Here is a 13,942-nt window from a genome sequence, read left to right on the forward strand (position 1 = left end):
CTTTGCAATATCTTTCTTTGACTTTAGCTTAGTCGTTTCTATTTTTTTAGTTAAAATACCACTTTTATAGTCAAAATCATTGACAGTCTAACCATCATTTTGTCGAAAAAAATCTATTTTGTATACCAATAATAATTAAACGATAATTAAAAATAATAAATTCTGATAGTCTTTTAATATTTTTAATTAATATTCGACAAATTAAAGTTACGTGTTGCACGTGGCAGTGGTGTCGCATCCCGCTTGGTTCATCAAGCTTCCTCTACCTGATCGGTTCATTCAGTTCGGTTCGGTTTTGAAAACAATAACCTCAACGAACTCAAATTATGACTTTAGTGCTTGCGTAGTAGCTAATAACATTTAGTGGCACGTCGATGTCACGTCAACTTCGAAGTCCAACAATTTCTAGTATAGATTGGTGACATTGGTCGATAATTAAAAGGTAGTGTAGTAATCAACACAAGCAACGAAACATTCATGAGAATAAAAGTGACTAGTATTACGAAACAATCAATAATAAAATGCACCTAGCTATAGCTGATTCCTTTTATTCGGCACTTCATGGTTATTCTTGTTATGTTAGGTAGCTCATGCAAACGAGCAATCTTTGACTCCAACTTTACTTCACAAAACCTAAGCTTATAAATATTATTCGTCTCTCAAGAGATAAGTCTAAAATAAATTACACATAAAATATTCAAACCCTACTCTGTCTATAAATGCTATAGTATTGTATTGTTCTTCTCTCAACATCATCGATCATATCATGGCTGCTGCTACGGCAGAAGAGAAAGCTCCTGCTAGATTGGAAGAGGATTATACTCAAGATGGCACAGTGGATCTCAAAGGTAGACCCGTTTTAAGATCAAAGACTGGGAAATGGAAAGCTTGCTCCTTCATAGTAGGTAATAAATCAAATGAAGCCCTAATTTTTAAATAAATAATTTATTTTTCTTTCTCTTTTCTCTTTCTTGTTGGTTGGAAAAATAAATGATAGTAAAAATTTAGGTGTTGGGTGTAAAAGAAGAAACATTTAATTTCTGATGATGATAGGGTATGAAGTGTTTGAGAGGATGGCATACTATGGAATAGCATCAAACCTAGTACAATATCTGACAGAGAAGTTGCATGAAGGCATTGTGAATTCTTCAAACAACGTTAGTAACTGGGTGGGTTCTGTGTGGATGACGCCACTGGCAGGGGCTTACATAGCTGATGCCTACCTTGGACGATATTGGACCTTTCTTATTGCATCAGCAATCTATCTTCTGGTATATCAAATACTAAATGTTATAGGCTAAAAATTTTCCATATAGAAGTAGAATGAGTGATATACCTTAACATGGTAATTTTTGGTGTTTTTTAAAACTATAGAGGTACACAAATCAGAGGGTTTGATTTGTGTTTAAAAAATTTTAAAAGTTTGAAGTGCACAAATCGGACGATTCGAATACAGAAATTGGACGGTCCGATTTGTGTACCTAAAATTCGGACGGTCTGATTTCTATACCTTTTAACAATCAGATGGTCCGATTTGTACTCCGTACATTAAATCATCCTACATTTTAAAAAAATACTACAATACAATAGATCACAATTTAAAAAAATATCATTGTTAATCCAATATTAAAAATAAAAAAGTGAATGTTTATACAACAAAGTAAAATTAGCTACAAGCTAAGCAAAATATTTTCACTCTTTTTTCTTTACTATTATAGAAGCGAGAAGGATCAGTTAATTTCATCTTACACTTTATTTAACTATGAATGAATTCGATTTTTGCTAAGAGAAATATATAAAGTAAAACAAATAAACTCGACTACTTTAATTTTAAAATAATTAAATATTATTTTATTTTATTAATTTTTTCACTTTAAAATTATTTCATCATGTCATGTTGGGCATTTGACAGGGCATGGTTTTGATAACTCTAGCAGTGTCAGTGCGGGCACTGAGGCCACCGCCATGTCCAGTGGGCGTAGACGACGCCAATTGCCCACGCGCCACCAAATTGCAACTGGGAATATTCTTCTTGGCTCTGTACACTATTGCAGTTGGCACAGGTGGCACAAAGCCCAACATCTCAACAATGGGCGCAGACCAATTCGATGAGTTTGAGCCCAAAGAGAGGCACCACAAGCTCTCTTTCTTCAATTGGTGGATGTTTAGCATCTTCTTTGGTACCCTTTTCTCCAACACTTTCTTGGTCTACATTCAAGAGAAAGTCAGTTGGACCATTGGGTATGGGCTTCCAACTATTGGGCTTGCAGTTTCAATATTGGTTTTTTTATTTGGAACTCCCTTTTATAGGCACAAGTTACCCTCTGGGAGCCCTATAACTAGGATTCTTCAGGTCTATGTTGCAGCATTCAGGAAGTGGAAGGTGCATATTCCTGGAGATCCAAAAGAGTTGCATGAACTAAGCATTGAGGAGTATGTCAGTAATGGGAGAACCAGGATTGATCATAGCCCTTCATTCAGGTTATGTTTGGATAAACTTTTCTAAAAAATAAATTCTTAGGAGAATACATTAGAATCAAGGCATCAAAGGTAAAAGCAACTTTACATACAATGTTAGTGTTATAATTTAAATAAGGTTTAGTTATTTTATTGTCGTTCTTTATAGTTTGACCAAATTTGTAATTAGATCTTTATACTTTTAATTTTGTGATTAGGTCCTTTTCGTGTCAAAAACGAAAGAGTTAACAAAATATTCCTCGCAAAAAATTTGTGGTCAAAGATTTAATTAGGTTCTTAATCAGTTAATTGTGTGCACCTTCAATTTGTGAAAAAATTTTCTGTTAGCTCTAATATTTTTTATATTGAGTAAAGATCTAATTACAAAATTAAAAATAGTATAAGGATCAAATTGAAAGAAAAAAAAATATAAACACCTAATTACAAATTTGATAAAATTATAAGAATCAAAGATAATAATTAAACCTAAAAATTATTTTAAAAAGGGTTTTTATGATTTTGTCTAGGTGAAACTTTGTGATCAGTTATTTATTTTAAAAATTGATTGTTCTTATGAATTTCTCCAGCTAAGTTCCACAATCTTAGTACCGTTTTCATGAATAAAGAGAAAAAGAAAACACAAAAGACAAAGGTGGCCCAAAATTTGGCATGACTCATTTGAAGTATTCTCCCCTTTATATATGGATGCAGTTTTCTAGACAAGGCGGCAACGAGGACAGACCAAACTTCACCGTGGATGCTTTGTACAGTGACACAAGTTGAGGAGACAAAGCAAATGACCAAAATGGTCCCTATTTTGATCACAACTCTTCTACCAAGCACCATGCTAATTCAAGCAACCACACTCTTCATAAAACAAGGCAACACCCTAAACAGGAGTATGGGACCAGATTTTGATATCCCCCCAGCTTGTCTCACATCATTCATAACCATCTTCATGCTCATTAGCATTGTTATCTATGATCGTGTATTTGTTCCCGTGATCCGGCGATATACCAAGAATCCCAGAGGGATTACACTTCTTCAGAGACTCGGAATTGGCCTCGTGATTCACATCATTGTGTTGATCACTGCGAGTTTTGTTGAGAGGAAGAGACTCAGCGTCGCAAGAGAACATAACCTCTTGCGCCAGCATGACCAACTTCCTCTCACTATTTTCATCTTGCTTCCTCAGTTTGCGCTGACAGGGATTGCTGATAACTTTGTTGAAGTTGCAAAGCTGGAGTTCTTCTATGATCAAGCACCTGAAGGCATGAAGAGTATGGGAACATCATACTTCACAACCAGCTTGGGAATTGGAAGCTTTCTTGCTACTTTCCTTCTAACAACGGTTGCTAATCTCACCAAGAGAAATGGTCACAAGGGTTGGGTATTGAATAACCTGAACGTTTCACATTTGGATTATTATTATGCATTCATGGCAGGGCTGAGTTTTATCAACTTGCTTTGCTTTCTAGTTGTTGCCAAGTTCTTTGTATATAATGATGATGTAGCACAAAAGAAAACAGGCTTGGAGATGAACACTGCTTCATCTCAAGGCTATAGTAATAATAGAATTAGCCAAAACACCCCACATCAAGATCACAATTAGCAAAAAGCCAAAAACCAGTGTACTACTTCAATCTTTGGATCAATAACAAGGGGAAATTGAAGTTTTTCTACCAAGGGTTAAGACATCATTGCTGATAAACTTCCACCAATAGCTATGTCTTCATCTGCATGGTGACATCAAAAGGCTCAATGCAGCTGCTTACCAGATACATGAAAAACCATCCACAAGCTAAAACTGATTGGGAAGTAGATATTCTATAAGTAGTTGAGGATACAGTCAACTAATTCATGAAGTTAACAAGATTTCCGAAATATTAAACAGGAATTCATACAAAATCAAAGTCAATTCCTAACTAATTGATATAGTTACTCCATACTATTACTAGCTAGTTGATGTTACATGAAACAACATACCTAAAATGCCAGAGCAAGATATAAATTCAATTGAAACCCTATACACTACTGATCAATTAAATTCTGTTGCAGACTTAACACCCTATCAAAAGATGGCTTTCGTGTTGCAGTTACAAAGCAGTATGTCTGATAGCAGCAATAGACAAGCATACTTTGAGTAACAATGCTCATAATCTATACAAGAAAATATGAACTTCCCACTGCATTTTAGATAACAAAAGGCTGAAGTTTACATGCTGCAATTGACTCCAGAATCCACGTGTGACCAATGACTTCAGAACCAGTACTAGATGCTAGTTCCTCTGCATCATTCATTCTTTGCCAAATAATCGAAACTTCCTCTCCTAACTTGCATCCCTGTGGAGGATCAAGGTTGTAAACAACAAGGAACTTCGAAGGAACCCCTTCGAATTCAAGCTTTTTTGCTTCCAATTCTTCTTTGCTTCTCAAAACAGCACCTCCTCCCACTTCAATTAATTCTTCAATATCTTTCTTATATGTTGTCACATAATCTCCGGACAAATAAAACTTTAAGCCAGTAAATAGCTTTGGCTCCTGCAATCATAATTAAAATATTAGAATACTAGAATTCATAATAGCAAGAGATTTGCTGAATAATTAGATGAGTGAGCTCAAAAAGGAAAAGGCAATCAAAGATGTCAAGTTGCAGCATTTCAAGTTATATGACAAAAGACAAGCTATGGCTTTGCATGAACATATGATACAATGAAACAGTATTTACATTGACCATTGCCCTGAGTCTGCCAGCTTTTGGGCCACCGTGACACCCTTGGTTGTCAAGTGTGATCTCGTATGGTTCTTCTCCAAGAGGATTCATCTCTTCCATGCTTGCTTTTACCCCTAAAATACGAGATAGATAGCATAAGCATGACATATGAATAAGCAGAAATAAATAGTGTGCATAACCAGCACAAAAGAAAACCACAGCAAGGCCAACTATTCATAGACAACTTAGAAGGCATAATAACTAGGCTAATGAGTATAAGATGTATATACAAGCATAAAAGATGAAATCAATAATAAAGGCAGTTTATATCTTAATAAATAATTAGGTTTCATAATAACTAGTGGTATTTTATGAATTTCCATGAGTAGAAAGATCAATGTCCCATGTCCCATTTTATGATATTTCAAGAATTATTATGACCACAATCAAAATAGATATTTTACATGAATTACTGAATTTGATCTCACTATCCCACAAATTCTAATCTTCCTTCCAACCACCAACCATCAAATGAACATATCATTGCAAAGTAAGAACCAAATAATGAAGTCATTACTAATGATGTTGATAATCAGAAATAAAATATGAGGATAAAATCAAGTAATCAACGTAAGACCACATAGAACCACAATAACTTACAATCCATTTTGAGAACCCATTTTCCATTTAGAATTGCCATAAGAACTTTTAGTGTCCTAGAGCATGCTCCATTTTCATCAGTAGCTGCAATCACATGGGTGACTTCTGAAGTCCAAATCTTGGTAACTTTAGCACCAATCTTGCTTGCAAAATTTATCAGAAGTATCTGCACCATCAACAGAGGAAAGATTAAAAAAAATATATTGGGAAATACTCATTGGCTAATCACATGATGGACAGAGAAGAGACTAATGCCTTGTACTCTTCATCGAGTGTAGAATGTTTAACAGAAAACAAACATTTTAAAAAAGACTTATCAAAAGACTCAACATTCATTGTGTACTTTTGATGTTGAGTTCTAACCTTTTCCTCGGTTGATAAAGCAGATCCACAAAAAAGCAATTTTTTATCTTCATCCTTTGAACATCCCAGAGCGCTTGAACATTGAGATGGCCTGTATTTAGAAGAAAAACTTAAGTTCTGAATGTTATCCCCCCACCCAAAAAAGTTAAACAAATAAATAAATAAAACAGGACAAGAACAACAGCAACACTCAAAGGGCAGCCCGGTGCAAAGCATCCTGCATTATGTAGGGATGGAGAAAGGCCACATGCAAAGGAATAACAAAGGCAGCCTAAACTCCCCCTAATAAACGCAATAAACTTTCTAATATAGGAAGAGGAAGACTTTTTGGCAAACAAAACATGGATGTGAACTGAACCTTGGAATGCTCAATTATGAATTGGAATATGCTACACAATCACAGATTACAAATGGCATAAGTGCACTATATGAATTTTGCAAAATATTTTTCAATAAAAAAATGAAACATAAAGAATTCATTATCAGAATAATAGATATTGTGTAATAAATTTACACAGTAATATGCTGACAATTGACATCATCAAATTCTAAGAGAAATTGACATGAGACCAACTAAATTTATATATATGATAAAAAAAAAGTCTGTATGCCATTTTAAAAATGTTGTGATACTAAATACCAAGGGAGAGGGGTAAAAAGGTTTAACGCTCAGTACTCATAATTAATTTCAATAATAGAACACAGATAATAGCTCCAAAAAACATACAGGTGAGATGAAGTGGGATGCTTATCAGTTGTTTGTTTCCTAGACTTGGATTTCTCACTAGGAAATTTCACATGAGAATGCCCAGGACAAAGCATAAGATAACCCTCCTGTACCAGAGAATATACAGGCAATGTTAAATAAACAGGAGCTAAATAAAATTTTTCAAACAAATGGCAAAAGATAACCTTCAGTATTAAACAAGGGAGAGAAGTACATAATCCCAACGGCAATTTGAGACATCCATTGCACAAGGAGCATGATAAGTTCTTCTGCAGGATTTGACATAGCATCCAAGTGCAGCTCCCTTTAGGCCACATTTGCTGCATTTAAGCTTTGCTGCCCTTGAAAGTTCTGTCTTCAAATTCTTAAGAGTTTCACCAACAAAGTAAACTTGTGGTGCCCTGGATTCCCAATGTTTATATATGTTTATTATCTAAATACTAACATAAAGCTAATACAAAATATACATTAATCAAAACATAAAGCTAATACAAAATATACATTAATCAAAATGCTAAAAAATGCATACAAGAAAGAAAAAATAAAACAAGAAAACAAAATATTTGAACCAATCCATAATCAGTCAGAATTAATATATTTTGTTAAGCTGATCTACAAGTCCAGTTAGACAATATATATGCCATAAAGCTATAGTAATCACATAACACATTCTTAAGTTATCATACCAATCACTGCAAACTTTGTGTACATGGATGACATTTGGTTGCTTTGCTGCATCACCAATAACCAAATTCCCATTTGCACAATGCAGCATTGGTCCAGTAGCCTAAAATAAATCATCAAAAACAGGAAATTAGTTTCAAATTTCAATGAATTGTCCAATAGCACGTATAGAAAGAGCATAACAGTTTTCAAGGGAAAGGAGAATGGTGGGGCCAATAATGATGTGATGTAAAACAATTACAGTGTAAATCAAATATTACCTCTGAGATTTTTGAGGACTGGCAAAATGAACATGTACTTGTATAAGAGTCATCTACATTAGCAAGCATCACGGCACCAGGGTCCTTTTCAGTTCTGAGCTGATCATTACCATGGGTAAGATTTTTCTGCCTCTTGAGCTCTCTTGTAAGACCCTCCGTTTCAGAGGCTGAACTTTCAGACCTCAGTTGTGTCATTCTTTCCTTCAAATTTCCATTTCCTGTACTTGCTCTCTTCGATGAGGAATTTTCCAATCTCCCAGAAGGCAAAAGCTAAAATGCAGAGGAAGGCACTTTAAACTTTAATAAAGTAAAGGACAGAACAATGTTTACGCCCCCCCCCCCCCTTCTCTTTATTTTTCCTTTCACAAAAAAAAAAAAAAAAAAAAAAAAAAAAAACGAGGGAAGTTCCCTCCTCTCAACTAATTTCATCATTTAATAAATTTGCATCATAATGAGGTCTCTTACTAATGACAGTTAATCTTATTAAAGATTACTTAAATTAATTCCGCAATGAATATTAATTCATGAAAATGACACCAAGTGTTAAAAACATTAAATGGAAGAGCATTAACACGGATTTGTTTTCTCTTACATGCTCACTATCTTGGTCACTGCAGTCATTCTCTGAGCCCTTTGTGTCACAAAATGGTGGACTAGCTGGTGCTGATTGCGTCCCTTGATTCACATCCATTTCAACAACCCCAGAGTCTTCACGACCCTCAATTTTCATCTGGGAAGACCGCCTTGGATTCTCAACCTGCCCCCCAGAATACATCTCAATCTCCTCGCCCTTATCATGCACCGCAATACCACTCATCTTCCGTTTCTGATTCTTGCCATCCCCAACATTATCAGTATCCTTGCTCCTGTGAACTGAATTTTGTAACCCTTGACATGGCTCCAAAACCCTCACATCTTCATTCACCAATTTAAAGAAATTAAATCAAACTAGTGATATGCAAGTAACTACTACTGTAGTGCCATTTTACTTTTCCTCTCAATTGAAATAGGATTTCCAAAAGCATAGGAAAATTGACTCACCAGAAGAATGGTGCGTAAACAAACTAGCAGAAAAGGTTGCCTCCAAGCTCCTATAAATCCCTACCACGTTTTCCACAAAAGGCACATGCCTTATATCTGCCACACACAATTAATGCACATAAAACAAAATTAATTTCGGAAACACGTTATTTATAGTTACCCATAGATAATTAAATTCACAGCCTCAACAAAACAGAGAAGTGTAGTTTACCTGATTGAGCATACTTCGCATTGCAGACAACACATTCAGAACCAGATGTTGTGAAATCCGCCAAACACGAACTGCAAAAGAAAATAAATGAATAAATAACATTTCGATCAAACTGTAAGAACAGAACAACAAAATAATTCAAAAAATAAAATAAAAGGAAGAAACATACTTGCAGAATAAGTGGTTGCAGGGTAGCAAAACCGGCCTCTTGAACAAGCTCAAACTGCATGCATGGTGCCACAAACACCAGAAGAAGAAGGAAAAGTTCAAATTAATTCGTGAATAATAATTCAAAATTTAAAATATTCGTTCGATTCGAATCGATTACACAGAGAGAAACAACTAAAGCAAAAAAAGGGGGGCAATCACGTAATAAAATATAAAAAAAGTCTAACCAGAGAGGGCACTTGAGTTCAAGAGCGAGCTTCTGGAAATGGAGCATCCATGGATTAAGCAGCTTGGTGCTGTTACTCTTGTTGCCGATGCTGCTTGAAGTTCTAGAAGCATCCATTCTGGCGGTTTGTTCTGTTTGAGTTTTTTGTGCGTGAAAGAGAGAGAAGGGAAAGACTTGAGAATTCAGATTTCATTTTAGATTTTATGAGGCAGGGGTCGTGTCAGACATGACGCCGTCGATGTATACGTGGACGGCTCAGATATCACGTTAGATTAGAGCGCGGGCTATGAATACATTGGCGCCTTGCAACGATGCCGTTTTGGGTTTTGCCTTTTGGTTTAGTTTCGAGTTTCGATGACTATATAGATTCCCGCTGCTTACGAGATCAAAATTTATTACTCCCTCCCTTCTTTTTTAGTTGTCACTTGCTTGCTCTTCTTCGCGGGAAGCATTGCAATCAATTTTTCGATGTTCCACTAAAACGGGCAAATTAAACTTAAATACTTAATGCTCAAAATGATTTTTAAATATTTAGCATTTAATTTAGTGTTTTAAAAAATACAAATATAATCGAAGTTAATCTTTCTATTAATTTTTTATTACATATTAAATAGGTCAGTGACATGTTTATACTTTAGAAAAGTATAAGGAGTCAATAGAATATTTGTATAATGTGTATAATGAAGGTTTAAGAAGTATTAGAAATATAATTATTAGTATTACCTTTTTCCATCAGTTGAAATTTTTGGGATGAGTGACATCATGACATGATATTAAAGTTTTAGATCTAAAAGGTCAATAATTCGATCTTTGATAAATCCCAAAATTAGTTTAAGCTTTTATTAGCGCATGGATAAAAAAAAGATATTTCTTTCAATAAATATTTTTTAAATTATTTATTTTAATAATTATTATAATTAATTTATTTATTAAAATAAAAAATCCATTACAAAAATCAGCATATAACTTTGTATTTTTTCGAGAGGAAGATTTCTTAAAAAATGTGTAATGTCAGGTCCACTTATTTTTATCAGAAATTTAGAACCAATTTAAAAGAATAATTTATTTATATAAATAATTTAAAATATAAAATTATCTGATATCCAAAAAAAAGTTTATTGTACGTTTGTCTTTAAATTTATTATATAAATCATGAGTTTTATCCATGATTTATATTTGACCATAAATAATAACGAAAATCAGTATTTATATTTGAAACATAATTTAAATTTAAGTGTAGGCCATGAGTAAATCGTGAATTTATTTAATGAATTAGTTTAAGTTTTTAAAATTTTGTAAATTATGTGGAAAGACCATGATTTACTATTTTACTAAGAATAGTCATTAAACCAACATAAAACTAAAACCCGAAAAATATAGGATTTAGTGCTAGCCTCAACTAGTTCCAATATGCATATGATGAAAAACTTGTTCTAAATCATTGCTACAACGCACAATTTAGTGGGAGAACAATGTTGATTTTTAATTTCAATATATTATCTATTTGAGAAGGAAGGAATAAGTGTTTTAGATTCATATAAAATTGGAATAATTATTATTGAAAAGTATGATATTATTATTCTTGTCTTGTTAATTTTGAGATAATTTGCAGCTATAAATAATACTTTTCAAAACTTTTGTTTAAAATAAATCAATTTTAGAATAGTTATTAATTTTTCTTAGAGTTAAATTTATTAATAAATAATAATTACAAATGTTATCATATTAGAAACAGAGATATTAACATAAACTAGCATAATTAACAGCTCATTAGAGTGCATAGTAAATAAATTAAATATATTAATTATTAATTTCTGTAATTTGTAACGCTTTTACAAAAATGCGTAACCTATCATATTTTGTTTACAGTATAAACGAATTGAACTAACGCATATTTCGTTTACACAGTAAATAAAATAAGGTTGAAAATAGGTGGTCCTATGACGTGTGCACATGTGTTTTGCAACGTCCTTATTTCGTTTACAGTGTAAACGAAACACGCGTAAGTTCAACTCGTTTATACTGTAAACGAAATAGGCTCAGTGACGCCTATTTAAGGGGTTTCGTTCACAATTTTAAAAGTCAAAATTTACTCTTTACTTTTTTTTTTATCAATTTTATCCTTGTTTGACCAAATCGGCGGCTCAGTTGAACATTATGGCGGACGATGCGGACATTAACCAGCTAAACGCCACATGACATTGTCGGGGCAGAGGATTTTGAGGTTGTTGTTGCTGTTTATTTTGTTATTTATTTTTATAGTACTCATGTTAGTCCTATGCGTAGTTGATTGTAGAAGTAGTGCCTAAATAGATTTTAGTTATAGCAATATGTAATTATAAGTAGGTCGAATGTGTTTGTAGGATGTTAGAGGAACTTTGAGTTAGAAATTCGATTATTGTACGCTACTTTATTGCATGGTATTATGTATGTTAAAATCAAAAATTTTTTACCAATAAAATTTATGTCACCGAAATTTAAACTAATTACACGAACACATTTAGTTATGTTATGTCCTATTTAATAAATGTAATTATTTTTTCATTAAATAACATATTATATATGCAAGAATATATTAAATTTTTATATATTAAATTTAAAGTAACATGACTGAGAGGCAACTCGCTGTGTGCGCAGCAGCACTGGATTCTCATACTCAAATACGACCCCGTTATCCCTATTTCTCATTAGGCAATCGGGATACACACAACCAAATATACACTACTAGTATATATGAATGATTTGGACAAGGTTTAGGCCGAGGAGGTGAACTTGTCAAAAATACAATGGGTTGCACATCTTTTATAGTTGCTACAAGTTTGTCTTATCGTATTTTATTTACAAGTAAACAATCATTGTTCCACATATTTCGTTTATACGGTAAACGAATTAAAGTTACGCGTATTTTGTTTACAGTATAAACAAAATACGCGTTAGTTCAATTTATTTACACTATAAACGAAATGCGATATATTACGCATTTTCCTAAAAATACTACAAATTACAAAAATTAGTAATTAATATATTTAATTTATTTATATAAATAAAAAATCCTATTATATATTTTATGCGAATAATTAATTTTTTCATATATATTATTTGTTGATTATTATTATATCGATAATATTATATAATTAAAGTATTTTGGTAATAAATTTAATTAAATTAATCAAATAATTTATTAGATAATAAAAAATAAAATATTAAAAAACAACTTATTCTAAGTTAGTGACTTCCTGCATTAATGTCGACGGGTGATATATAATAAAAAAAAGGTGTTTATTACGATACGATGATAAATTCATATGTACCGATACGTTTAAAATATGGATAAATAACAATAAGATATGTGGAATTTATTTTTTACATCAGCATTTAATTTTTTTAAAATATATAATATATCACCACTTTTACTAAAATATCATTTTAATTAAATAAAAATAAAAAATATTTATTTATTTAATTTTATAAAAAGCCTTAAACATCATTCCTTTATTTGATTGCACAAAAATACCCTTTTAAATTAATCAAATTTTAGAATTCAACTAATCCTAATTTTATAGCTTCAAATAATTGAAACAACAAAACAAAAATATATTCAAAAAACAAAAAATCATAATTGTTCTTCATCTGTGTTAAACCTATTAAAAAAACAAAAAATCAAAATTGTTCTTCATCTGCTTCAGAAACCCTCTCGTTCACGCCTTTGAGGGTGTCTCGTCTTCTTCATCTTCTTCTTTCCTCTTCCTATCTCCTCTCTCTCTCTCTCTCTACTCCTCGATCTCTCTCATTTGTCTCACTGTGCGTTGCACGCAAGACGCCATCGTTTTGCTGGGATGCCCTAGCCAATTGCCCAACCCAGCAACCTTAGCTCCACACAACGGCTAAACACGAACCCATCCCTCCCATCACCCTCGAGCTCTTCCTTCCTCTCTCCATCATCGATCTCGCTCCCTCCCAAATATTAGGTGTTTAAATATAGTAAGTAATCAAGTTTAATTAAGTTGTTTAAAAATAAAAATTTATTCGCGTGTCATTATTATTATGTTTTCAACGTCTTTGTCGTCATTACTGTCGTCACCATCGTCATCGTCGCTATTACCAGTCGCTGTCATTGGTACTATTGTTTTTTTTTCTTCTTTTTGATAATACTGTTGTTGTTTAATTTCTTCTTCTTTTTTTATCCTCACATCTTATTTTATTATTATTATTATCGTCTTTATCTTTTTATTTTCTTATAAATATTCAATACAAAAATATTGATGCACAACACATAAATTATAATGCACAACACACAAATTTTAGTATACAATACAAAATTTTTAAAGATTATATGTTTAAAATATTGACACCGAACCAATGAAATACGCAAAGGGAGCCACTCGTATAAAGACGCTTAAAACATCATTTTTTAAAGATGATTTTTAGTAAT

General features: G+C 32.7%; 2 protein-coding genes across 4 annotated transcripts; one reads left to right on the forward strand and one right to left on the reverse strand.

Moving 5' to 3' along the window:
* The first annotated feature begins 542 nt into the window (after positions 1 to 542).
* Positions 543 to 4,175, forward strand: LOC130935443 (protein NRT1/ PTR FAMILY 5.2-like). 3 transcript variants are annotated; one of them, XM_057865194.1, is made up of 5 exons: positions 543 to 905; positions 1,054 to 1,271; positions 1,913 to 2,241; positions 2,311 to 2,481; positions 3,169 to 4,173. In XM_057865194.1, the coding sequence occupies exons 1-5, from the start codon at positions 767 to 769 to the stop codon at positions 4,067 to 4,069; spliced, it is 1,758 nt and encodes a 585-aa protein (XP_057721177.1). In that variant the 5' UTR covers positions 543 to 766; the 3' UTR covers positions 4,070 to 4,173. The 3 variants fall into 3 exon arrangements, with proteins under 3 accessions (XP_057721177.1, XP_057721176.1, XP_057721175.1); XM_057865193.1 differs by having other exon boundaries at positions 1,063 to 1,271; positions 1,913 to 2,481; positions 3,169 to 4,175; XM_057865192.1 differs by having other exon boundaries at positions 1,913 to 2,481.
* A 143-nt stretch (positions 4,176 to 4,318) lies between these two features.
* LOC130935442 (BRCA1-associated RING domain protein 1) lies at positions 4,319 to 9,696 on the reverse strand. Its single transcript, XM_057865191.1, has 13 exons — positions 9,512 to 9,696; positions 9,286 to 9,339; positions 9,117 to 9,187; positions 8,906 to 9,001; positions 8,457 to 8,779; positions 7,865 to 8,134; positions 7,607 to 7,707; positions 7,135 to 7,321; positions 6,921 to 7,027; positions 6,194 to 6,284; positions 5,831 to 5,996; positions 5,186 to 5,304; positions 4,319 to 4,998 (listed from the first exon to the last, which is right to left on the reverse strand). Exons 1-13 carry the CDS (start codon positions 9,625 to 9,627, stop codon positions 4,651 to 4,653), a joined length of 2,049 nt encoding a protein of 682 aa, XP_057721174.1. The 5' UTR covers positions 9,628 to 9,696; the 3' UTR covers positions 4,319 to 4,650.
* Positions 9,697 to 13,942: the final 4,246 nt, after the last annotated feature.

Source organism: Arachis stenosperma, chromosome 6, assembly GCF_014773155.1.
Source record: "Arachis stenosperma cultivar V10309 chromosome 6, arast.V10309.gnm1.PFL2, whole genome shotgun sequence".
NCBI lineage: Eukaryota > Viridiplantae > Streptophyta > Magnoliopsida > Fabales > Fabaceae > Arachis > Arachis stenosperma.

Excerpts from the sequence above, each read along its gene's own strand:
- LOC130935443 (XM_057865192.1), top strand. The coding sequence starts at position 767 with ATGGCTGCTGCTACGGCAGAAGAGAAAGCTCCTGCTAGATTGGAAGAG. Across the intron at positions 1,272-1,912 it reads CATCAGCAATCTATCTTCTG|GGCATGGTTTTGATAACTCT; the intron begins GTATATCAAATA and ends GGCATTTGACAG. Across the intron at positions 2,482-3,168 it reads GATCATAGCCCTTCATTCAG|TTTTCTAGACAAGGCGGCAA; the intron begins GTTATGTTTGGA and ends ATATGGATGCAG.
- LOC130935442 (XM_057865191.1), bottom strand. The coding sequence starts at position 9,627 with ATGGATGCTTCTAGAACTTCAAGCAGCATCGGCAACAAGAGTAACAGC. Across the intron at positions 8,780-8,905 it reads GTTTACGCACCATTCTTCTG|ATGTGAGGGTTTTGGAGCCA; the intron begins GTGAGTCAATTT and ends TGGTGAATGAAG. Across the intron at positions 8,135-8,456 it reads GTGACCAAGATAGTGAGCAT|CTTTTGCCTTCTGGGAGATT; the intron begins GTAAGAGAAAAC and ends TCTGCATTTTAG.